The sequence below is a fragment of the Pogona vitticeps genome, chromosome 1 (assembly GCF_051106095.1).
Source record: "Pogona vitticeps strain Pit_001003342236 chromosome 1, PviZW2.1, whole genome shotgun sequence".
Classification (NCBI taxonomy): domain Eukaryota; kingdom Metazoa; phylum Chordata; class Lepidosauria; order Squamata; family Agamidae; genus Pogona; species Pogona vitticeps.
In genome coordinates this window covers 158,660,052-158,685,764 of record NC_135783.1, presented here as the reverse complement: position 1 = coordinate 158,685,764, position 25,713 = coordinate 158,660,052, and the positions used below count along the sequence as shown (strand labels likewise).

Sequence of the window (25,713 nt, the reverse complement as noted above, 5' to 3'; positions counted from 1 at the left end):
TAGCACAGTAAATTTTTGTGGAGCAGTTTCAGGACAGGAAGATGGCTATCAAGCAGTGCTTCTCAACCTTCGATAATCCCAGATGTTCTCGGACTACAACTCCCAGAAATCCTGGCTATTACAGCTAGTGGTAAATGCTTCTGGGAGTTGTAGTCCTGTTGCATCTGGGGACCCAAGGTTGGGAACCATTGCTTTTACGTGAGAGATATTGCTGCTTTTAAAAAGGATCTTTACAGTGTAAAGAAAATTTGCTGCTATTATCTTAGTGTTTAGGAGGGAATAAATCTCAAAAGAAGAAGCAAAGAAAAGCAGATGAATGGAACAAGTATATTGGATCCAGATTACTCATGATGAATATTAGCTCTAAAAGCCAGTACAAGCATCACAAAATCTATTCCTCAGGGCGTTTTCCCAAGCTGCCGTAAACCAGGGATCTTCTTTAGAGTTTGGAGGATTTTTATTTACGGCAGGCCCAAGTATGGTCCATTTCTACATGGTGTAAGTAAGTATCTTTTTGATAGGCCAGATTTCTTGATTAACAACTCAATCTTCTGCAGGTTAACTGAGTATTAAGCCCCATAATTGAGTTCCATGGCAGTCACTCCAGACACCAAATTAAGTCCCCTTCCAGAGTTTATTCCTAATCAATTAGGTATAGGAATCTCGCCTAAGGCTACAATCATATGCCTACCAACCTGGGTGTCTGCTGTGAAAAATGTGGCTTGTTCCTGTTAAGGCATTTATAGGGCCAAAGAGAAAATCAGGATCTCATTTTGCTGAGCAGCTCAAATGTACCTGGCTACAAATACACGGAATCATCCATTCTATATCAAATGCAGAATTTATGGCAAAAACTGCATGTCCTCTTACTGCCCTGGAGAAATGTCTATTGCCAGTCCTAAAGTAAGTGAAAGGAACCACTTCCTAAATTTACAAATTGCTAATTAATTAAAGGATGAGGTCTACCTCATGAAGTAAAGATGTGCTTACCTTCCTTATGAAAGTTTCTAAACAACACAGAGAAAAGATCTTCATGAAAACATAAACCAGAAAGAAAGAACACCCAGGATTCAGATCAACATCTGGAAAATTAAATAATATATCTCTGAAGTAATCTGGAGATTGTATCCACTGTATGGGATTTACCAAGCATCTGATCCTTATTGCTGAAGAAGATGCAAAGCATCAAACATGTATTTTCGTATGTGATGAAATTATGGGGAAAAATGGAAACTGTTTTATTGTTGGGGAATCCAGGAATGCAGTAAAATTATTAAAAAATGGATGTGCAATTCGATGCTAAATTAACTTTGTTATCATGATTTATGGGACCAAGCAAAAATCTTAGCCTCAAAAATCTTAGCATGGGATTGCAGCCCTAACAGCACTGTTTGGTGGATATTAACTGAAACAAGATGAGCAAAATGTAGAATACTGATAACACTGATGCTGAATAAAGTACAGTACTCTATGGAGAATAAATGCTCCATCTGGATAAATTCCCCTGAAAGACATACAGATGAAAAATAAACCTGGAGAAAGATTTCCTCCTTGTGGCTGAATTAGGAAACTGCAATTTTAACCTGAAAATACTGTGTACAGTATGTGTTTATAAAATATAGCTAGAATCTCTCTTTTACCTCCCCTGCTTTTCTGAATAAAGTAAACATGGTTAAGGACAGCTCAGCATTCCTGCTGAGGCTTAAAAATAAATGGTATCTTACAATTTTATATGCCCTCTTATCATATCTTAGGAAAATGACTGGCATATTCCTATAATTCTCATACATTCCCAATCAAAGATGATGTGTATAATGAAGTGAATGGAGATGTCCCCCCCATTATTTAATGAAGAGTATACATAACTTTTAAATACTCTTAAATTTCTGAAATATCTATAGCTGGCAGCCTTTTGCAATTTTTCATTGATGAAACACTGGTTTGTTGTGACAAATACATATTTTATGCTATGCTCTTCAGTCTGAACATTTTGATTTTTGTCACCCAGTATTATGAATTTCTAAAATATGTAAGATTAGGACACTAATATTTGTCTTAAGTAAAAATAAATAATTTCAGCTACTGTAACTGTTATCATATGAATGTTGAGATGTGTCTTCCTCGCCCTGGTTGTCTTGTTTGAGGAAAGGTCTTCCTGGGTCTTTTCCTCTTTTTTCTTTTTATGTGTTGATAGCAACCTGTTTTCCTCTCTTGAAGACATGATGACTCTACCTAAAGTCTCTGCTGGACCAGATATTTATAAAGTTGACAAAGTGACATCACAAAGTGTGGTCAAGGTACAGTATTGTTACCCGGTGTGGGGGTGCCATCCCCAAGGTTGCTAAGCCACATGGGTGGTGGCAATAGGGCTGCAGCTTTAATGAGAAACTGGGGAACAAACTCCACTACATATGTTGCAGTTGCTTTTGTACTGCTCCACAGAAATCACCAGTGACGCAAGTTACGACGACTCTGAAGAAGATATGAAATTGGAGGCATGACACCATCAGAAATGGAAGATGAAAGCCAGCTTCATCCAGCACTTTGTCGGCGGCTTGTGCTTAGAAAGCCAGTCCAGTAGATCAGTGACCAACATCTGCCAGTCGGATATACCAGGGCAACAGTGGGAGCTTCTCCAGGCCACATGATGGTTGTCCAGCAACTTCTCTGGTGCTTTTTTGCATGAGACTCTGGGAATGGAAGGGGTTAGGGTGGGGAATGAAGTTTGGTTCTCTTTAAACCTTCAGTATTTTGATTGTGATCCTCAGCCCATAAGCATTTTAGTTGAAACGTCAGTGTTTTGGGATTCAATTAAAAGTCAAATAAAAACATGGCTATACATTCAGGCCTTCTCTCCAGCTAACACCTGATTTTCTGTTTATTCTCCCTTTATATATTTTTACTCTATTTTTGTATTGTGTATGTTATAATATGATTTATGTACGTAATTCTTTGTATTATGTTATTGTTTATATTACACTGGAAGCCGCCTAGAGTGGTCTTTTAGGCCAGATGGACGGGGTATAAATAAATAAATAAATAAATAAATAAATAAATAAATAAATAAATAAATAAATAAATAAAATAAAATAAAATAAAATAAAATAAAATAAAAATAAATTTGTTAATGGAGCACTCCAAGATGTATTGAACCATCACCAGAAATGGCCCATCTGTTTACCCTTCTTTTCCCACTGTGAGCAATACTATAGGAAACTTAACAGCAATGCAGTGCTGGGGAAGGATCCACCCCAGTAACCAAGACTTTGGTATGATACTGACATCTGGTCCCTTCCTGCGCACTATTGGGGACCAGGCCAGGTAGGTGGGGCTCATCAGCCTTGGGAGGCAGCCTATCTAGGAAAAGGAAAACTCCGATTTCAAACCTCCACTGCCTTGTGGCTATATCCACTGATGGAAAAGGCTCCAGGAGTTAATCTCGAGGCAAAATCCGGAGCCGGAGTCCCGGAGGCAGTTCATGTAATTCTGTCAACTCCTGCAACGTCGCTGGAACCAGTTGTATTGGCTCTTGCCTTTCCATTGGACTATTGGACTAACTTCTGCCCTAAAGCTGGGCACCTGGAATGTACGGACAAAGACCCCTGGCTTTTCTGACTACGGCTTTTCTGACAACCTGCAGGAAATAGATGTCGTGCACAAGACAGCTGTCATCAACATGGAACTGAGTAGACTGCAGATGGACATTGTTGCCCTGCAAGAGACGGGATTGCCAGACTTGGGCTGTGTCAAAGAAAAAAACTCTCCTCTATGGAGAATTAGTGCAGGGAAATCGCCCCAGAGGGAGACCACAGCTGCGATACAAGGATATCTGCAAGCAGGATCTGAAGACCTTGGAAATTAATCTCAACAGATGGAAAACCCTGACATCTAAGCATTCAGCCTGGAGGCAAGCCTTGCATCACGGCCTCTCCCAATTTGAAGAGACCCTTGTCCAGCAGGCCAAGGCAAGGAGGCAGCACAAAAGCAGCAAAATCAGGGAGCTGGACAGGGGACAGTTTGTATTTGTCTTCAGTGTGGAAGGGATGGTCACTCTCGAATTGGCCTCCTCAACCACACCAGATGCTGTTCCAAGTCCTCCATACAGAGCATGTTACCATAGTCTTTTGAGACTGAAGGATGCCTAACATGTAGGTAGTGCAATGTCAAAGGCTGCCATAGTGACATTCAGTGTGATTTCTCCTTATATACAGTGGTGCCTCGCATAACGAGCGCCCCGTAGAGTGATGAATTCGCTCTACGAGGACGTTTTCGCGATCGCAAATGCTATCGCATACCGATGGCCCCTATGGCTGAAAATCGCAGAGCGAAGGTCGGTAAGCGGTTCGCTTACCGACCTTCGCTTTGCGACCCGCCAATCAACTGTTCGGCGGCTGCAAAATGGCCACCGGAAGCCGCAAAATGGCCGCGCACAGCGTTTTCGCGCCCTCATTAAGCGAGGGGAGGGCACGAAAATGGCTGCCGGCCATAGAGGAACATCGCTGAACGGTGAGTAAAGGAGCCTTTTGGAATGTATTAAACACTGTTTAATGCGTTCCAATGGGCTTTTCTGTCCCGCTCAGCGATGTTTTCACACAGCGAGGGTTAATCCGGAACGGATTAACCTCGCTGTGCGAGGCACCACTGTATATGCAAACATATCTCTGGGACATTTGCAATTCTTGTATAACTGCTGAATCTTGTTCATGCCTACTCTGTAAGGGACACCTATACAGTACCCTTAGTCCTAGACTAGTCCTTAACACTTTCTGTTTTTCCTGTGGTTCTTCCATTGTATCTCAGAACACAGAAATCCTGACTTTCCCCACAGAAGAATGGGAGAGAAATGGGACTCTTAGCATGTCTCTTCTGTCTTTCTTACAAAGTCAAGTTTTGAAAAGTGACTGTAACGGAACACAAAGTATGATGTCATTCCTGCATGTCAATCAGGGGATGGAGCAGGAGGGGCGGAGTCAGAATGACAGTTGGAACAGCTGGGTGAGACTGTTAAGGGTTGGAATCAGAGAGAGAGAGAGAGGTTCAGGCAGAGTTAGGGACCAGAAGTTATTAAGAGAGTGCTAGGATTGAGGAGGAGCTTCGTCTTGGTGAAGCTAGCAGCTCTCGGGAATAGATCCCGGGAAAAGGTAGAACCACTTCGGTCTGGGACCCTCCCAGAAACGGGGGAACCAAGGAAGAGTCAGGAGAGACCCTTCTGCAGCAGTTGGTGAGCCACAGAAGTTAGAAGATTGGGCAGCAACTCGATTTTTCTTTCTTCTGGAAATTCACATCAGCACAGACGAAGACGGGCACCATTTTTGGCAACTAGCCAAAGACAGCTCCGTTCGCCGAGAATAAGAAAACAGAAGCACGGTGAAAGTATACATCAAAGTAAGTGGAAGCCCTTGTTCTATGAAAAACCTCATTAAATAAAGAACAAGTGATTGTGTGCAAATTTATGACCAAATGAGATAAGGAGCGGCATTCCTAGCATACCAGCTTTTACTCAAGCTGAAGGTCGAGTCATTTCTAAAGGAACAGCCAGGCAGAAATAGCTCGTGTCTCCATTAAAGGAGGAAAAATAACTCTTGAAGAATCAACTGACAGGCTTTGAAAAAATAAATTCTGTTGCAAGCTGTTCACTTTGGACCCTTTTCCTCTTTGGATATATATTTTTAGACTGTGTGGGACTCTGCTTTCCGTGGATAATATATTTGCCGGGACCCTGATTGCTGGACCTCCCTTTTCGGGGGAGGAGAAGGAAGCCTCTGGAAGTAAAAGGGAGAAGAACGGACTGTGAGCTGTGAACTGGGGGCTATGTGGTTTGAACTGAACTGGGATCTTGACAAATGACATTCTAATAATAGAGTCTTGCTGGCTGAAGGTTAAAACAAACTTGGAGAAGAGAAAAGAAGGGAAAAGAAGAAGCAACCGGTCTGAAAGTTATCAGCCACGTGGAAAAGGACTGGACTACAAAGACACTTGAGAGATTCATGTTTTAGATTCCATCTCTTACTTGAATGTACCTGCTATCTTATTGCTAATATTGTATAGTTGCAAGGTGAAATATTAGAAATATTGGATGTGTATTGGGGTAAAGGGGGGAGGGAATTTTAACTGAAAATAGTGGAAACAGAAAATGGAACCTCCCCCTGAGAAAATTACAGATCGGTGGCTAGACTGGAAAACCTCTTTTCAGATGTCACTGTTGCAAAAATTCATGCAGGTAAATTATTATATTGACCAGATGGAAGACGTGATTGGAGGCTCTAGGGGAGGGAAGGTAGCGGAGGTTAAATTACACCAAAAAGAGATCTCAGAACCGGCTGTATTGATGAAGATATCAGATAATATACAAGGGATGGAGGGCCACCCAGTAAGCGATGTAGCGATAGCAGATAAGAAAACTGAGGTTGAAAAGCAAACTTTGAATGATATTGTTCCCCCTTTTAAAATATGGAAGAAAAAAGAGTCGCAGAAACAAAACAAGCACAGGGAGGAAAGGGGAGGGGAGAGCAGAATTTATATTATTTTGGGTCTGTTGAGTGTATTCTCAAGAAAAAAGGAGGGTGAAAGAGGGGATATATTTCACAATTGGCCTTGGTGTTCCGATGCTGTGGGAATAACATAGATTTAAGCTGTATTATACGTATAAGTTGAAAGCTAAAGAGGTTAATACATAGACAAAATAGTCAAAAGAAGAAGAAGAAAAAGAAGAAAAAAGATGAACCTTTATTGGAACATGAATAGATTAGATGTTTATATACTTGATATGAAAGATTGAATGATTATGCATTTGATGTTTTCTTATTCTCAAAACCCTTTTTCCATCCCCCCCACTGCCCTTTGCCTTTTGTATTCCTTCCCCATTACCCAATAGTTTTGGAAAAAAAAAAAAGAGAGAGAGAGTGCTAGGATTTAGGAATAACAAAAAGGGTTAAGGAAGGGAATTGAAAGAGTTAAAATATCGTGAACAAGCAGGAATGAATGCCTAAGTACAACAAGAGAAATATTGACATGATCTGATATACGTTAACACCTGATTTATTATACATGAACATATGAAACAGTTATATTTGATTCTCCTTATGATTTGTTCAATAATAAAAGAATATTTATTCAAAACCCTTGATTCCTGAAATTGTATGACCTTTTGGGGTGACAGCTCCTGAGTGTGTGGGATTTGATTTGGTATTAGTATAATACCTGGTGGCAGCGAAAAGGGCGTATTTACCTTTGTGGAGCCCAGAGGTATAAAGAGCACAAAGGGGGATCGCCACAGTGATGTACTGGGCAAATTAACATTTCACATTACAATGCATATTAACTATAAATTTTATTATCTTGCTTTTTTGTAGTTGATCTTTTAATGCTAAAAGGCTCCTATGACTATATACTAATGAAATACTATTTTAATGAAAGAGTGCTATTGCAGTTTAAGACTATCATGCTTCTTTGTGGGTGTTTACATTCACTGACATTAATTCTACAGTATTGTTAAAATGACTGGGGGGGGGAATCTTCTCTTTAAATATAGAGCTCATCACAGTAAGTAGGGGCATGTTGTGGTGGGAGGAGGACAAGGGAATAGAGAAAGATTCATAAGTTCTCAGCCACACTAGACACTGTTCCAAGTCCTCCATACAGAGCACGATATCATAGTCTCTTGAGACTGAAGGGTGCCTAATCAGTCAACCTTCCCTTATTTCTGTTATGTACCCTCAAGTCGACTTTGAATGGTATATGAATGAGATACAGTATCTTCAAAAGCTCCTGCCCTCAACAGCTTTGCTCAGCTCTTGTAAACTCAAGCCGGTGACTCCCTTCCTTTAGGGTAGTGGTTCTTAAACTTGTGTTACTCAGGTGTTTTTGAACTGCAACTCCCAGAAACCCCAGCCAGCACAGCTGGTGGTGAAGGCTTCTGGGAGTTGCAATCCAAAAACATCTGAGTAACCCAGATGTTTAAGAATCACTGCTTTAGGAAAAGTCTCAGTTTCAACTTTTTGCCTCCAGAGATAGTTCAGATTTGATCTGACCTAGGACTCACTTGTCATTATAGAAGTCCAAGCTATCCAGGCTATCTGCAAATCTATCCTTTAGCACCAATTTCAAACAAATCAATTTTTTCCCATCGGCTTTCTTTACTGTTTGTTTGTTTGTTTGTTTGTTTGTTTATTTATTTATGTGATAAGGTCCGTCTTCCGCCGGGGGTGGGTGGGTGGGTGGTGAAGGCGGGAAAGAGACAAGGAGGGGAGTCCATTTCTTCCATATTAACAGCTTTATTTGAATACACACTCAACTCGACTGGATCAAACAGATCCTTTAACACTTCATCGGTTAACACAGTGTACTTTTTAGCTTTCACAACAGCTGGGTTTAACTCTTCCCTTACCAGGGAGCTGGGCCGAATCGCTCGCGGTCCGTTAACGGTCGAAGAGGGGCACTCTGCACGGCACATATGGTCCCACAGCAGGGATGTCGGGCCCAATCCACCTCTGGGGGCTTCTGTTGGAACTCTGGGCCCGGGTGGATGACCTTCCTGCCCCCACCAGGGTAGTTCAATGGGAAAACCAAGACCCTCCATTCTAAAGGCTCATAAACACGGCCGCGCCTGCTAGGGGGAAGAGGTTCTGGCAGCAGTCCCCCACCGTTCTGTAAGTTCGGGAAGCCTTGAGCAAGGTCAGCCCGGCCTCTCTCGTCCGTTATCCAGTTGGTCTGTACGCCTCTATTCATACATCTTCCCAGCTCACCCTCTCCCAACCAACTAAATTCCCGTGCGTTGTTTCCTTCCCCTGTCACCTCCTCCCACATGATCAAGTCCAGTTCAGCTCCTCCCTCATCAACCAAGCACACTTCTGTCGGTCTCCTCAGTGATTCTTCCTCTTGTTCTATTTCTACTAAGATCCCCTCTGCGCAACCACTCTCCTCCTTCGGGTCTTTCTCTTCTGAGGATGGCACACTTTGACCTACACCTTCACAATTTATTTATTTATTTAATTTATATGCCGCCCACTCTACCCAGAGGTCTCTTACAACTATACATGGTGATGAGGAAGGGGCATTAGAATCTCCAATCTGACACCTTGATTGGATCTTCAAAATGTCCAGCTTGGCTGCCATGTTATGTGCTGTCAGTTTGGAACCGATGTTTTTTGTTAAGTCGTGTCCGACTCTTCGTGACCCCATGGACCAGAGCACGCCAGGCCCTCCTGTCTTCCACTGCCTCCAGGAGTTGGGTCAAATTCATGTTGGTAGCTTCAATGACACTGTCCAACCATCTCATCCTCTGCCATCCCCTTCTCCTCTTGCCTTCACACTTTCCCAACATCAGGGTCTTTTCCAGGGAGTCTTCTCTTCTCATGAGATGGCTGAAGTATTGGAGCCTCAGCTTCAGGATCTGTCCTTCCAATGAGCACTCAGGGTTGATTTCCTTCAAAATTGATTGGTTTGTTCTCCTTGCAGTCCAGGGAACTCTCAAGAGTCTCCTCCAGCACCACAGTTCAAAAGCATCAGTTCTTCGGCGGTCAGCCTTCTTTATGATCCAACTCTCACTACCATACATCGCTACTGGAAAAACCATAGCTTTGACTATTTGGACTTTTGTTGGCAAGGTGATGTCCCTGCTTTTTAAGATGCTACCTAGGTTTGGCATCACTTGCCTCCCAAGAAGCAGGTGTCTTTTAATTTCATGGCTCACAAAATTAAAAACCGATGTACCAATGTACAAATTGGAACCGATGTACAGTCATCCTAATGGGGCTTCTGAGATAAGTAAGATACTGTATTTAAGGACTGGTTTTACCAGTTCCACGCCTGCAGTGAGTTTCTATGGCTGAGTGGGGATTCAAATTCATGCCTCCTGATTCCTAGTCCATTACTCTATCCACTACACACCACAGTGGATGTTCAGTCTAATATAGGAATTGCCATGTAACTCGTTGCTTCTGCTTCAATCCCAACACATGGGGCCATCTGCTTTGAGTGAACCCTAATGAATTATTTATTTTTATTTATTTATTTATTTATTTATTTACAGTAACAGTGTGTTCAGCTGCCTACAAGCCTTTATTCTGCATACATGAGAACAGGCAACTGATTCGATCTCCCTTAGAGGTGCAGCTTGGCAAGATCAGACCTTTAGCTGGTGCTCCATGCCCGCAGTCTCTACGTTGGAGCATTTAACATACATCTAACATGAACCTTTTGACCAAACTCTGGGAGGCAGTGGAAGACAGAAGGGCCTGGCATGCTCTGGTCCATGGGGTCACAACGTGTTGGAAACGACTAAACAATAACACGAACTTTCCGACTTCTCCTTCCTTGCTGCAAAGTTTGCAATGCCCTGCCTGACAAAGACTAACCCTTTGCACCCATCGGCTCATGTGCATGTACTTGTGATCAATCTGGCTTGCACGTCTCAAACTCAGGTGCAGCGGCCTTGTTTTCTCTGATTTTTTTAAATTATTTACTTTGTTTTCTGTCACTTTCCCAAGTGGGTGTAGAGACGAGTATAAACGCAAAAACAGTAATTTCGCTGAAGTACTAATTAAAACACAGCAAATCACTGGAATAAAATTTAAGAAGAGGGGGCGATTGCTATATCCCTGTGAAGACAATGCCCGAAATGCGGGACAACCACGGAAAAATGCGGTCTTTGGCACGGAACCACCTAAACCTCTTTTGAGCAGCGGGGCGGAGGCCACCGGCCGGGGTTGATCTCGGCGGGTCCACCCACGTGCCAAGAAGCCCTTCGGCCTCCGAGCCTGCGGCAGGGGCTCCCTTGTCCCGTGCTTCTGAGTTGAGCCGAAAGAACGTTTCTCCAACAGGAGACCTTTTGCGGCTTCTCACCCCCCCCCCCCCCGGGCGGGCCCCATTCTCTACAGGGCGGCCCTCCGGCCACTTTCTTCAAGGCAAGCGGAGGGGGGGGGAGAAAGGGCGGGTCTTCCCCGCATTTCTTTCGGGGCAGCTGAACATTCCGTGCTCCCCCCCCCGCCGGCCAAGAGACGCCCTCATTTCGCTCCCCCACACACACACACCCGGCGTCCTAAGGCGGGGCAAACATAACAAAGCCGCCCCTGAGAAGGGAATTTCCCACCCTCGCCTCATTTCGCTACGCAACGGAGGGGGGGGGGGAAGGCGGGAGCTGAGCACGCCTGCCATCCCGCCGGCCCGCCTCCTTCCCTGGGCCCCTTTCCCTTTCTTTGCCTCCCTTTGGGCAAAGCGAAAGGGGAGGGGCTCCTTCTTTCCCCGCTCCCCCCCCCCAGGAAGCGCCCAGACAGACAAGACACACACACACACCCGCCCACCAGCACCAGGCCAGCATTCCAAGTGAACGCAGCGCCCTCCTCCGCTCACCCTTCCCTCGCGGCTCGTGATTGGCCCTGTTGTGTCGATCCTGGAGCCTTCTTTTCCACTTCGGGAGTGCTGATTGGTAGGAACAAGCTGGGGGGCGTGGCTTGAGGAGAAGAAGAAGAGTCCTTTATTGTTGCAAAGCGGGGGGGGGAAGCGTGCAGGGAAAAGGAAAAGAACAGGCGCTTGTGGGTCCGGGGGGGGGCGAGATGGGCCCTTGGATGGGCGCTGTCTCGCTCCGGTGACAGGTGAGGACCTGCTTCTTTGCTATCATGCTTGGCGGGGCGGGGCGGGGGGGAGAGGAGGAGCGCTGAGAGAAGAGAATTTCCCCGGGCCTGAACCTTCCGTTGCGGCTTTGGTGCTGCGGAGCAAAATTGTGTTTCTTGTTTTCTAGAGTAGAATCGGGCCCAAGTGCACAAAAATGTGCATTTAATATCTGTTAAGGAGCTTTCGCACTTTACTGATGCAGGGAAGCAGGGCTCAGAGTGTAGAAGTGCCGGCAGCAACTCCCTCTCTGGTCGTCATAGTTAGGATGATGGCAACTGAAAAGTAGATTTTTTGTTGTTGTTGACCTTCTTGTGTGCTGAAACTCTAGCGTTTTTCAAACTGTTGCGTTTCTAGCAGGCAGGAAAACTAAGGTTGGCTATGACGTCCGTTCGAAGGAAGCGTCTCGATCATCTTCTCTTTGGCCGAATCGCCCCATAGAAGCTGCTATTTGGATTTCTCTTTGCTTTGCTGATAACTAGCCGTGAGCATATTGTATTTGCCTGCGGCTACCATTTCGGTTTCTGCTGTTTTTTTATTCATTTAACTCTGTACTGTACTCAGTTGAGTGCTTCCGATGGGTTAAAGCCATGCCATTCACCATCTGTGGTGATTAGACTTCTGGCTGAGGCAGGATCGTTTTAATGGCAATCAAAGCTCCCCAGAGACCTTGAGAGAGTTTCGCGCCTTATGTTTTAAAAACTTGGCGCCTCGCAATTTTAACCAAAAAAACGGTGTATGTAGTGGTAAATTGGAAGTTCAGATGTAGTGGTAAATTGGAAGTTCAGATGCTGATTATGCTGAGTAACTCGAAGCCAATCCCTCCGATGCCTAAGGAGACTCCCAAAATGGAGGCAGTTAGATACAGTAGTTCACATCAACAAATAGGGAATAGAGCTTTTGTAAAAACTAATGGGTCTTTATTGCCCATTCAGGATCAAACTATCCTCTAAAACTGGGTTCTGTCCAGGTTTTGACCCTTTGTGGAGCAAAGGTTAGTTGTCCGCCTCCCTCTCCTCCACCCAGGGATGCTGTGTTCTTCACCATTTGTGGCAGCCAGTCTTTTGGGCTGAAATTTTTGCAGTATGTTCTGATGCTCATTGGAGGCTATTCTGTATAAACCTCCCTCCCACTTTCTGGGGAAAGTGTTGTGCGGTAGGGCACTCTTCTCTGTGTGATCTCCAGATGATACCTCGTGGTAGGGCAAGGGTGGAGGACCTGCCGTCCTGCAGATCCTGATGAATTACCACATCAGCCATCCATAATCATTGATCAGGCTGGCTGGGACTGATGGGAACTGGAGTACAGTATAGCAATACCTGGAGAGTGACATGTGTTCCCTGGCCCTGCTACAGAAACACAGGTGGTGCAGTCAACACTTCATTTTTGAGGTTAAAATGTTTTCTGTCTCAGCCAGCATTTTAATGTTGGTTGGTACTCCTATGTTGGCTCCAAGTTTCCTGTTACAATTGGCTGTGTCATTGTACATATTCAATTTTGTGTGTCTAGCTTGGCCCGTTAAATCTATTTTTAAACATAGGCCAGGAGTTATAAGGAATGGGTGAACTTCTATTAGAGTTAAGAGCAACACTCGAAGAGCTGTAAGAAGAACTGTGTTATTTGGTTCCTAATGTCAGAGTCAGGATGAATTCTATATTTGTTTTGAAGAAAAAGATCTTTTGGGGGGGGCAGTGAGAGAGATAAGAATGAATGCTGTTGCATCAAAGCAGTGATGTCTGAAAAAGCTAAAGTTGGAGTTTTTTAAAATGCATGCTCAAATTTAGACTAGGCAGTGTATTTAGTGGATATCCATAAAAGCAACTGGAACAGAGCCAGTGCCCTCAAACGTGGGAGGCAAGCACAAGCGTTTGGTAAGGGAACATGAGCTGCTTTCTGCTGCCTCCCTCATGGCCTTCCTGCTTCACTGTAGTGTCTCTCTGTAGAGATGGATGGATGACTACAGTGTGACTCCTCCCCCCCCCCCCCGTTTGTTTTTTTTTTTTACAAGGTGGCCAGAATTCTGTTGGCAATCTACACTTGCTCAAGGGGTGTCTTAGTGGTAACTTTCTGGCCATTAACGGGATGCTGAGTTCCCAGTCAGGCACAGGAATGGAAACAGTGCCTCATTAATTAATGGCAGTTTGCCTCTGTAATTTATGTGATTTCCCTTACAGAAGCATGAATTGCCAGTAGGATTCTGGCCGGTGTTCAGTGATTGAACACTGGCCAGAATACTAAAAAACAAAACAGAAAAAACAAGCAGGTGCAGTTAGGACTGGGAGATAATAGTACGTACAGTTTATTTGTCACCAGATTGTCCTCTCAGGCTGAGTTTGACTTGTCATTGGTTTGAAGCTTGATGCAGCTTCATGTACAAGTCTTTCAGTAGGTACAGAGAACATCCACCAAAATCTAACACTGTAATTGTCTGTACCACATAAAAACACAGAGCGTCCTCCTTTGAGAGAGTGTTACTTGATACTTTTATTCAGGTCATTCTTCCTCTACATTTATTTCAGAAAAACAGACAGATAGAAACCTGTATTGGCATACTATACAAAATTAAAACACACTAAGATGCAAATAAAACATTCAGCAGTTAACATGTGGCAGGGAACAGCCAAATAACATTGTTAGGGCTTGGCATTCTGCAGCAGCACGATACGTTGCCTCTGCATGATGGATTAGATATATCTGGCTGTTGTCAGGGTAAGGTCCTCAATAGTGCCACCTAGGAGATGTCGAATTTTTCTCGAATCGTCCCATGCAGAATGGAAGGAAAGGAATGTGTTTAACTTATTTATTAATGATCTTGCCCCACTCCTACATAGTATCAGTGGCCACAGCCCCAAACTAGGCCCTGTACAGATTCCAATCTTATCACATGCAGATGCCATGTTTCTCCTGACCTGCACAAGGGTCAGCCTAAAGAGGCTAGTTAGCGGTTGCCATGGCTACTTGACACGCCACAAGCGCCAACTATTTCAGAAAAACCTATTGTACCTATGTTTTGAGAATGATTGCATTAACACACATTCGTTCTGTACATTAGAAATGCACTATTAGTTATATTTCAGGTAATGATAGGTTATGTTGTTGGTGTCATCTGCGTATCTTAAATTATTGAGATTTCTTCCAACAATTTTCACTCCTCCATCTGAATCCAGTCTGGCTTCCTATATGATATGTTCTGTGTACAGACCGAACAGATGAGGGGATAAAATGCACTGTTGACTAGTATCTTTGCCGATAGGAAACTATTTTGTCCCTCCATATTCTGTCCTAAGGGTAGCTACTTATCCACAATACAGATTATGCATCAGGCACACCCAGCATACCCTCTAACTTTCAGCTTCACTGGGAGGGGCTCTGCCACTTTTGTCCCTGTGCGTGTACACGCAACTCGCGACCTGAACCTAACGCGATAGCTGCATGGAGGAGGAAGACAGCTGCACACAGGGAGGCAGAGGCGTGTGTGCACACCAAATTTAGAGGGAACTTTGGACACACCCATTTCTTTCAGAACAACCCATAGTTTCTTATGAGTAGTTAAAGGGTTTGCTGTAATATATAAAACACAGACTGATCGTCTTCTGGAATTCTTCGATGTGCACCTACAACAATTGGATATTTACAATATGATCTCAAGTGACTTCTCGTTTTCTGAATCCATATTGAACAGGCATTTCTCGCTCCATATAAGGTGAAAGGCTTTGTTGCAAAATCTTGAGCATCACTTTGTTTACATGTGAAATTAAACCAATGGTCCTGTAACTACTGAGGTCCTTGGCATCTCCCTTCTTCGGGATTGGAATGTACATTGAATATTTCCACTCTGGAGGGCCAACTCAAGCTTAAACTGAAGAAAGTAGGAGAAACCACTGGGCTAGTCAGGTATAATTTAAACCAAATCCCTTATGAATACACAGTGGAAGTGAAGAACACATTTAAGGAACTGGATTTGGTGGACAGAGTGCCTGACGAACTATGGGTGGAGGCTCATAACATTGTACAGGAGGAAGCAACAAAAACCATCCCAAAGAAAAGGAAATGCAAGAAAGCAAAGTGGCTGTCCAACGAGGCCTTAGAAATAGCAGAGAAGAGAAGGGAAACAAAATACAAGGGAGAGAGGGAAAGTTACAGAAAATTGAATGCAGATTTCCAAAGAATAGCAAGGAGAGACAAGAGGGCCTTCTTAAATGAACAGTGCAAAGATATAGAGGAAAATAATAGAAAGGGAAAAACCAGAGATCTGTTCAAGAAAATTAGAGATATTAAAGGAACCTTTTGTGCAAAGATGGACATGATAAAGGACAAAAATGGAAGACATCAAGAAGAGGTGGCGAGAATACACGGAGGAATTATACCAGAAAGATCTGGATGTCCCGGACAACCCAGATAGTATGATTGCTGGCCTTGAGCCAGACATCCTGGAGAGTGAAGTCAAGTGGGCCTTAGAAAGCCTGGCTAACAACAAGGCCAGTGGAGGTGATAGCATTCCAATTAACCTATTTAAAATCTTAAAAGATGATGCTGTTAAGGTCCTACACTCAATATGCCAGCAAGTTTAGAACACTCGGAAGTGGCAAGAGGATTGGAAAAGATCCGTCTACATCCCAATCCCAAAGAAGGGCAGTGCCAAAGAATGCTCCAACTACCATACAATTGCACTCATTTCATGCACTAGCAAGGTTATGCTCAAAATCCTCCAAGGTAGGCTTCAGCAGTATGTGGACCGAGAACTCCCAGAAGTGCAAGCTAGATTTCGAAGGGGCAGAGGAACTAGAGACCAAATTGTTAACATGTGCTGGATTATGGAGAAAGCCAGAGAGTTCCAGAAAACCATCTATTTCTGCTTCATTGACTACGCAAAAGCCTTTGACTGTGTGGACCACAGAAAACTATGGCAAGTCCTTAAAGAAATGGGACTGCCTCACCACCTTATCTATCTCCTGAGAAACCTATACATGGGACAGGAAGCAACAGTTAGAACTGGATATGGAACAACTGATTGGTTCAAAATTGGGAAAGGAGTACGACAAGTGTATATTGTCCCCCTGCTTATTCAACCTATATGCAGAATACACCATGCAAAAGGCAGGACTGGATGAATCCAAAACCGCAATTAAGATTGCCAGAAGAAATAACAACAACCTCAGATATGCAGATGATACACTCTGATGGCAGAAAGTGAGGAGGAATTAAGGAACCTTTTAATGAAGGTGAAAGAGGAGAGGGCAAAAATAGTCTGAAGCTCAACATAAAAAAAAACTAAGATCATGGCCACTGGCCCCATCACCTCCTGGCAAATAGAAGGGGAAGATATGGAGGCAATGACAGATGTTTCCTTCTTGGGCTCCATGATCTCTGCAGATGGTGACAGCAGCCACAAAATTAAAAGATGCCTGCTTCTTGGGAGGAAAGCGATGGGAAACCTAGACAGCATCTTAAAAAGCAGAGACATCCCCTTGCCAACAAAGGTCCGCATACTCAAAGCTATGGTGTTTCCAGTATCGATGTATGGAAATGAGAGGTGAACCATAAAGAAAGCTGACTGCTGAAGAATTGATGCTTTTGAATTGTGGTGCTGGAGGAGGCTCTTGAAAGTCCCCTGGACTGCAAGGAGATCAAACCTATCAATTCTGAAGGAAATCAACCTCGAGTGCTCGCTGGAAGGACAGATCCTGAAGCTGAGGGTCCAATACTTTGTCCATCTCATGAGAAGAGAAGACTCCCTGGAAAAGACCCTGATGTTGGGAAAGTGTGAAGGCAGGAGGAGAAGGGGACGACAAAGGATGAGATGATTGGACAGTGTCATCGAAGCTACCAGAATGAATTTGACTCAACTCCGGGAGGCAGTGGAAGACAGGAGGGCCTGGCATGCTCTGGTCCATGGGGTCAAGAAGAGTCGGACACAAGTTTAGGACTAAAGAAAACAACAACGCCTTCGCTTTCTTTTCTTGTGGTCAAATACTGCAGTTCCCTCTTGGTCTTTGTGCATTCTGAATGTAGGCTTAAATTTCTCTCTGATTTCTCGGAACGTCCGGAAAAGATGTTTTGTTTTTCTCCTTTTGTGTTTTCTATTTCTTTACACTGGTTGTAGTAATAGTTCTCTTTGTCACTCATAGATCCTTGCTGAAAATCTGCATTCAGGTTTCTGACTCTATTTCTGTCACCTTTTACATTTGCTTCTCATATTTCCTTTAACATTTTAAATGTTTCTTCTGTCATCCATCTAGGCTTTTCTTTTTATTACAGGAATGTTCTTGTCGTATTCTTCCCTAATAATATCTCTGGTTTCAATCCACAGTTCTGGTTCACAGTCAGTTGAGTTTAGTAAGCAGCAAATCAGTTTCTTAACTTGTAAATTATCAGGAATGTTGTTTAAATTATATTTTGACACTACAAGTCTTTTAGTTTTTCTTTAGGTTATAATAACCATTAAACACTTATGAATCCTTTGAAACCCTAGAGTAAAAATGTGCACAGTGGAATTGTAAGGGCACCTACTCGCTGTAATAAAAGAGAAGTGTTTTCATTGTTACAGGACTTTCCTTCTATTAGAATGTAAACTCTGTCCGTGTATCTTAGCTGCTGGAATTACAGACTGTAAACTGATCCGCACTATGCCCATGGTAATGCTAACCTTACTAATTTCCTTGAAGTTTAGTCTGTGCAAGCATATCCAAACAAAACCAAAACAAAATAGAAACCAAGAAACGAAAAACTTAGTCACACCTTGAAGACTAGCTGTTGTATTTCAGAATGAGCTCTCATGGATGAATCCACTTTGTCAGCGCTCTAATACATCTGACAACGTGAATGGATCCACAAAAAGCTCACATTGGAATATAACAGCTAGCCTTCGAGGCATTTTTGTTTCTGTTTTTTTTTTGTATTTTGTTCAGGTTGCGTCTGGATAAATTCCCTGAAGAAACTTTCCTGAGTGCCCAGCTTTAGGCATTTGCTAGGAAGGTGGTATTAGGGTGGGAACTAGGGGCCTCTGGACTATTTCTCAGCTCCTCCTCTGTTGCTACAGGGAGCCCAGTTGTAGATTGAGGAAGGGCTGATGGACCTGCAACGTTGACTCCATCGTTTGACTGACTTCCACGGAGGCTGAGAAACAAGCAGAGGACTCTCCCTTCCCCTATGTGTTGGTGTGAACATGGATTGAAGCTTCTGGTGTGTAATTTGCGCAGAGGCTTCACGGTCCTTTATCCTCTGTTTCCATGAGGTAACAAAAATATAATCCAAGCAGAATATTTGTTGCTCCTCACAGTGGGGAAAGAAGGCTTAAAGAGCCTCTACCTGCATCTTCCTTTTTCAGGAAGGTAACTAAGTGTTTGTGTCTTCAAACATTTTTTTGCTGCTGGCTTCCAGCGTGGAACCTCTTTATATCCACTTTGTACCCGAGCCCTATAGGAAACAGAACTGCCCTTGAGATTTAATCTGTGATAGTGGTTAGACCACTGGACTAGGACTTTGCTGACTGGGGTTCAAATTGCCACTTAGCCGTGAAATTCACAAGGTATACCCATCACTACCTCTCAGTTTAGCCTACATCATTGTAGGAATGTTGGAAAGACAGAAATGGGGAGGAGGGCCATGTACAGGCTTGAGTACTTGGGGAAAAGGTGAGATACAAATGGATCAAATGGAGAGAGAGAGAGAGAGAGAGAAGCTGGGCCTACAAGAAGTTGGATTCCTTGTTGGCCACCCTCAATGGCTAGTCATTCTTTTTAAAATTACAATGGTCAGATTGTTTGTTGCAGAGATAGTTCCAGTCAATCATAGAGGAAAACAGATCATAGAGAAGTGGGAGATGAATGCAATAACAAAACCTTCAAATAGAAATCCTTATTTCAGAGACTATTTCATTGAAGGGTTATCTTGTGAGAACACTTTCTGGTCTGTTTAATCTTTCTTGAATGTGAATTACAAGGTGTATTAAAAAGGAGTCAAGCTCTCAAAATCAAATTGTATTTGTTTGGCATTTTTCCCCCTGTGTAATTTTTTAGCAGCTTGTGACCAGGGCACCTATTCATAGTGTCAACCCACCATCATTCTGAAATGTTGAGGTAAACCACCTCCAGTGTAGTCCCATAAACCGCCACAATGATCCAGTTTTTTAAAAAATGGTGTTTCATCTTGGAAAACCAAACTTCACTACCCTTGAAGATGAGTTTGGGTGGGTGTGGCTGAAGCACCTTGGAGCGTCTTCTCAATTTGAACCAGAGGGGCAGCCTCAGGCTAACAGTCATAGCATAGCAGATTGTTTTAAAAAACGCTGCAGTTGTCAGTCTCATTGCCTGAAGTCCTGGACACACAATCAAGGATGCACCGTATTTTTGTTAGCTAATACAAGTAAATATACTGTATGAAGTTTTAACTGGAAACCTCCTCCTCTTCCTCCTCCTGGGAAAGTTTCATGCCTGTTGTTCTCTTTTGCCTCTGTTTTTTCGATTTCCATTTCTTTTCTATTCAAAAGCCTCTTCTGCCAGCAGCTAGTGTTTGAAACTGGACGAAAACCTTTTCCGTCTTATGAGAATATAATAGGCAGCAGGAGGTAAGGAGGAAGGAAATGGTCTCTGCTGAGGATGTTCTTGCCGCTGATCAGAGGGTGTGGGAAGGAGACAACTGTTGCCAACTCTGAAGGGATGTTCACTACTCGAGCAGGGACGACGTAAAAGGATTCCTCAGAAACCCTTTCTTTGGACATGCTAGGCAAGAATTCTTTATTCTCTGAGAGTATGTCCTGAGTACTCAATCTGAAGGCAAAGGTGGGTGATACCTTTAGTAAAACACTTAAAAATCACAGAGATAAGCTAACCCTCGACCCCAGGTGGATCCCCACCAGGAAGGGCAAAACAGAACTGGGATTGGGGTTGGGGTGGTTTGTACAAGAAACATAGAAGTTACAGAAATGGGGGGGGGCAAGTAGATTCAGGTCAGAAGTGTAGGTTTCAGTGGAGTTGTGTGGTTTAAAATGTCTCTCCTGGTATTGTTAGACAAAGGGTTGCTAATAATTGGTACCCTTCCCCACCCAACCTCCATTTCTGTATTTTGAAATGCAAGGTTCCTTTTTGGCTGGGGATAGAGGCGCACAGAAACATGGCAACCCCTCATATCAGAGCAGTTAAATGGCATCTGAGCTTGCTGTTGGATTCTACCCATGAATTTGCCTATAAAATAATTCTGAATATGATTGAGTCTGGTGTAACCTTTATTTATGCAAGTTTTCTCAGAGAACACTTACAAAATCATAACATAAGCATCAAAATGTGGACCCTACTCAAAACACAACTTTAGCTGTGCACTTCTGCTCAGGCATAGGTTAAACTACTTGTCGTGTCAAATTAGGGATGGATAAATTTGTGAAGTTGTTTTTTAATTTTTCCATTCCTCAGTTTGTGGAAAAACATTCCCATTTGTGTGAATGTTCAGCTGAAAGTTTGCATCAACATTTGTATGTATTTGGGGCACGTAACTCCTGACATTCAAAAATATAATGAATTTCTGTCTAATGTACACTTTTTTAAAAGGCTGTTCATTTTTTGTAAACTAATTCACTCTTTTGCTCTCAGTATGTGTATTTTGTACATATTAGTTGTTTGTAGAATTACAACATTCTGAAGGCGCAGAGATGTGCAGGTTTGTAGTTTTTTGGACTACCGCTCTCAGGATTTGCCTAGATAGCTATGTTACCTAAGGCAATTGTTATTCAGCGTTGGGTAACCCAGGTGTTCTTAGACTGGAACTCCCAGAAACCTGGGCCAGCACAGCTGGTGGTAAAGGATCCTGGGAATTTCAGTCCAAGAACACCTGGGTTACCCAAGTATGGGAACCAGTGACGTAAGGAATTCTGGAGTTGAAGTCCAAAACCACAAATATGCTTTCCTTACAAACCAATAGGATTCTGGTCAACAATTCAAAAACCTGATATGACCTTGATACATTCATATCACAGTGCAAATAGAAGGATCCCCCTCCCATGGCTATGTGATGTTAAATAAGGACTGGAGAAAAGACAGATGGCTCACAAGGACTGGATGTTTTGATTTCCATAACTTAAGGGAACAGAATCAACCATGATACAGAGAGCTACACAAATAGTTGAGGAGAATTGGTTAAGAAGACTTGGGTTCAGTTCCCCTTCTGGGGCATGGAAACTCACTGGTGGGTGGAACTGTTAAAACTGTTCCTTAAATATCCTGCTTACCTTGAAAGCCCTATTAGGGTCAGTACAAGTCAGTTCTGACTTGGTGCATAGCAGCAGCAACAACAAAAAATGTTTTGTTCCCTCATGTTTGAGCAATAGGAGTGCAAGTTGATGTTTTGGCTTCTTGGATTGCCCTGATAAAATGTGCTGTAGGGTTTGTGATCATTTGCTAGTTCTTGTGGAAGTTCACAACTTTGTACTGTATAATGATTACAAATATTAGATGTCATTTTATAGTGTAACCCCATTGCAGCTTACTTCAGGTAAATGTCTAGCCTTTCAGTTAGATACATAGGTAAAGGTTAAGGTTCCCCTTGACAATTTTTGTCCAGTCATGTTCGACTCTATGGGACGGTGCTCATCCCCGTTTCCAAGCCATAGAGCCAGCATTTTGTCTGAAGACAATCTTCCGTGGTCACATGGCCAGTGCGACTTAGACACGGAACGCTGTTACCTTCCCATCATGGTGGTACCTATTTATCTACTTGCATTTGCATGCTTTCGAACCGCTAGGTTGGCGGGAGCTGGGACAAGCGACGGGCGCTCACTCCGTTGCGTGGATTCGATCTTATGACTGCTTGGTCTTCTGACCCTGCAGCACAGGCTTCTGCGGTTTAGCCCGCAGCGCCACCACATCCCCCTGTTAGATACATGGGGAATGATAATTTCTGCTGTTTTTTTATGGTAGTCTTTCAGGTTCACAAGAGTTCATGTTTTGAGACTTGAAGGAAGAGAGATCTGCTGTATCAATGGCCTTGGTAGAAAAATTTCCCTTGGATGTCTCACTGAATGTGAAAACAAAGGGCTGTGGTCAGTGGAATTACATGGACCTAGAGATGGAGTACCCTGAACTAATTCGCAGGGGTTGCCAGCCCTTGGCTGTGAAAGATGGAAGGCGGTTGCTCAGAGCAGCTGAAGATGAAGGGCCTGCAGCAGTAGAGGAAGCCGACCATGAAGCTCCTGGCATTCCTGAGAGGAATCAGAACCCTTCAACCCTGCCTTTGATGCCATCTAGCGGATTGTCCAAGATCAAAGCAAAAGCAACATATGTGGAAAGCCAGCCACTAATTGATGGGAATGCTCAGGATGGTGATGTGCCTCTTTATTTTAGCAGAGGTGGTTTATGGTCAGAAGAGCAACAGGTGAGAGTATTTTCAATATTCGTAGTTTGGCAGTGCTACTTAACTCTTGCAAAAGAGAGGTGCCTGCAATTTATAACCTATATAACATGTGGTTCTTGCACTGAGGAGTGCATAGCCTTTATTGTTCAGTATCTCATGTTCTAAATTGGAGCCCTGTTGTAGATAGTATTGGAACAAATTGTAGATACATTTGCAAAGCGTACTATTTATGCACTTTCTGGATTTGAGATGAATAGGGATGCTTTGGGTGCATTTTGTCACTTTGACAAGGTAATTTTCACTAGTTCCTGATTTGTATGTTTGTATCCATCAGCAAAGATGCAGTAAAACAGCGTATCCATCTTTGAACATTATCATTTGTTATGATCTTGCCTATGATGTAAGTAATGTATGAGTCCTAATTCCTGTTGGGTGGATTTTTGACTAGCCTTGGCATAAAGACGTAAACACGCGACTCTTATCAGGGAGCTATTACAGATATCTTTGGGGAGCCACCCTTTGTTAAGGCAGGACAATGGAACTCAGTTACTACTGCTGCCCTTGTATTAATGGCAACAAGAGAGGTGGTGGCTAATACATTTTAAGAGGAGGAAGAAGGTTAGTGTGGTGTTTGTGAATGTATATGTATAATAGCAAATTTGTAGTATGAGGTTCTCTGTTTTGTTGCCTGAAGCATGTATTTGTGATTAACAGATTTTTGGCTTCACAGAACTGCTTTATTTCTATCTCCTAGGCCAGTGATGGTGAACCTATGGCACGCATGCCACAGTTGGCACGCGGAGCCCTTTCTTCTGGCATGGGAGCCATAGGGTGCTTCTCCCCCCCCCCCCGCTACTCGGGTGCCTCTTGCTCCTGCCTCCCCCACCCACCTGATCCCCACCTCCAGTGGGACTGACGGGCTCAGCTCACCTCGGCGCCTTGTCCCCTCCGGTGGCAGAGGCAGGAGGAGGCAGAGATGGGGGCAAACAAGCACACTCTCGCGCTCAGGCACCTCTTCCTGCAGCCGCTGCCGGATCACCTCCTCCAGCAATTGTTTCCTTAGGGCAGGGGACAAGGCAGCGACGTGAGCTGGAGGTGAGCCCCAGCAGTTGCACTGGAGAAGATGATCGGGCCGGCAGCAGAGACAGCAGCAGCAGCAGGAGGAGATGGAGGTGGAGAAGCAGTTGCCCATTTACTGCTCCTTCGCCTCCATCAAGGGTCAAAATTAGGGGGCTTTTTCATACATTGGGGGGTCGTATAATTGGAAAAATACGGTACATTCATTCTCTCTCTTACTCACGCACACACGCACACACGCACACACACACACACACACACACACACACACATATATATATATATATATATATATATATATATATATATATATATATATATATATATATATATATATATAAAATCCTGCTCTAGAATTTCTTGTTCTGTGCTGGCTGGAGGATTATGGAAACTCAGCAAAATAACTGTTTGAAACTCTGGGATTAGGTTTGTTCTTCCTAGAGACTGCGCTGCTAGTTATTGCTGAAGAATAAACAGTGTGGCTAAACAAGCTCTTGCCTGAATTATGTGATTAGCAGAACACTGCACCTCCGTGCACCTTAAGTGCTATGTACTCTCTGTAGTTCATGGATCTTCCTAAAGATTTGTATAAACTTGAGGAGTGTAGAGAGCTCACTGTAGTAAAATGTTGTGAGAGGAATCCGATTAACCCCTCTCAGTGGAGATTCTTCCCCCCCCCCCCAAAAAAAATCTAATTTTACAGTTCTTTGTATGCCCTCAGAATCTTCCCTGGAGGGTTGGGAGGCCCTCCAGAAGAGATTTGACTGATTTAACTGTTCAGATTCACTCCTAGCCAGATGTGAGCAGCCAAGCTCGGAGCAGAATCCAGGAGTAAACCCAGACTGTAAACTTGAGTTCATACAGTGAAACCAAATGTACATTTGTTACTCCTAATAATTTTGAATTCACCAATTGATGTGAGTTCAGTGAGCACTGAACTTGGGGTATTCTGAAGGTTTTTTATTTTATTCAATTTGATTTTTAAATGGCTTCATTTATGTTGGAGAATGTGCTGTAGCTCACTACAGTGGCCAGCAGAGAGCACGTTCTAGCAATCTCTGTTAATCTGTGCATATGTCAATTGTAAGTCTACAGTGCAGCTACAGTGGTTAGGCATATACAGCTCAGTTGTAACATTATACTGACAGTATCATCAGGAAGTTTTCTCAGCCTTTTGGAACAGGTTTCAATGTTGCACAGAAAGTTTCAGGAGGGAAGGGGTATCACTTCTCTTGCTTCTGTTGTTGAAAGCATTTTTGCCACCAGTACTGTTGAGTACTGATCCACATTTAGTAGCTAGTGAGCATTTAAGAACTATCCAGCCACACAGGTAGGGATGAGGTTAGGAATATAGGGGGGAATAGCAAGCAGTTGAACTGAACAAGCTATACAGTGGTGCCTCGCTTAACGAGTGCACCGTATAGCGATGTTTCCGTATAGCGATCCCTTTTTTGGGATCGCTATACAGAAACATACCCGATCTTCGCAATGGGGAAAACCCGCATTGCGAAGATCGGGTATTGCGGCGGCCATTTTGGAGCCGCCGAACAGCTGATCGGCGGTTCCAAAATGGCCGCCGGAAGCCCGGAAATGGCTGCCGGCAGCCGTTTTCACGCCCTGCCCTCGTTTAGCGAAGGCGCGAAAATGGCTGCCGGCACCTGGAATCCTCGCTGAACGGGTAAGTAACGA

General features: G+C 43.6%; 1 protein-coding gene and 1 long non-coding RNA gene across 2 annotated transcripts in view; both read left to right on the top strand.

Moving 5' to 3' along the window:
• Nucleotides 1-2,191: 2,191 nt before the first annotated feature.
• On the top strand, nt 2,192-3,120 carry LOC140708269 (uncharacterized). Its single transcript, XR_012088416.2, has 2 exons — nt 2,192-2,297; nt 2,443-3,120. It is a non-coding gene; the product is annotated as an uncharacterized LOC140708269 (long non-coding RNA).
• An 8,171-nt stretch (nt 3,121-11,291) lies between these two features.
• CEP68 (centrosomal protein 68) overlaps nt 11,292-25,713 on the top strand; it is a 30,328-nt gene continuing 15,906 nt past the window's right edge. Inside the window, exons 1-2 of the mRNA XM_073003647.2 lie at nt 11,292-11,591; nt 22,515-22,968. Coding sequence (XP_072859748.2) covers nt 22,576-22,968 — 393 coding nt within the window. The 5' untranslated portion in view covers nt 11,292-11,591; nt 22,515-22,575. The remainder of the gene's footprint in view (nt 11,592-22,514; nt 22,969-25,713) is intronic.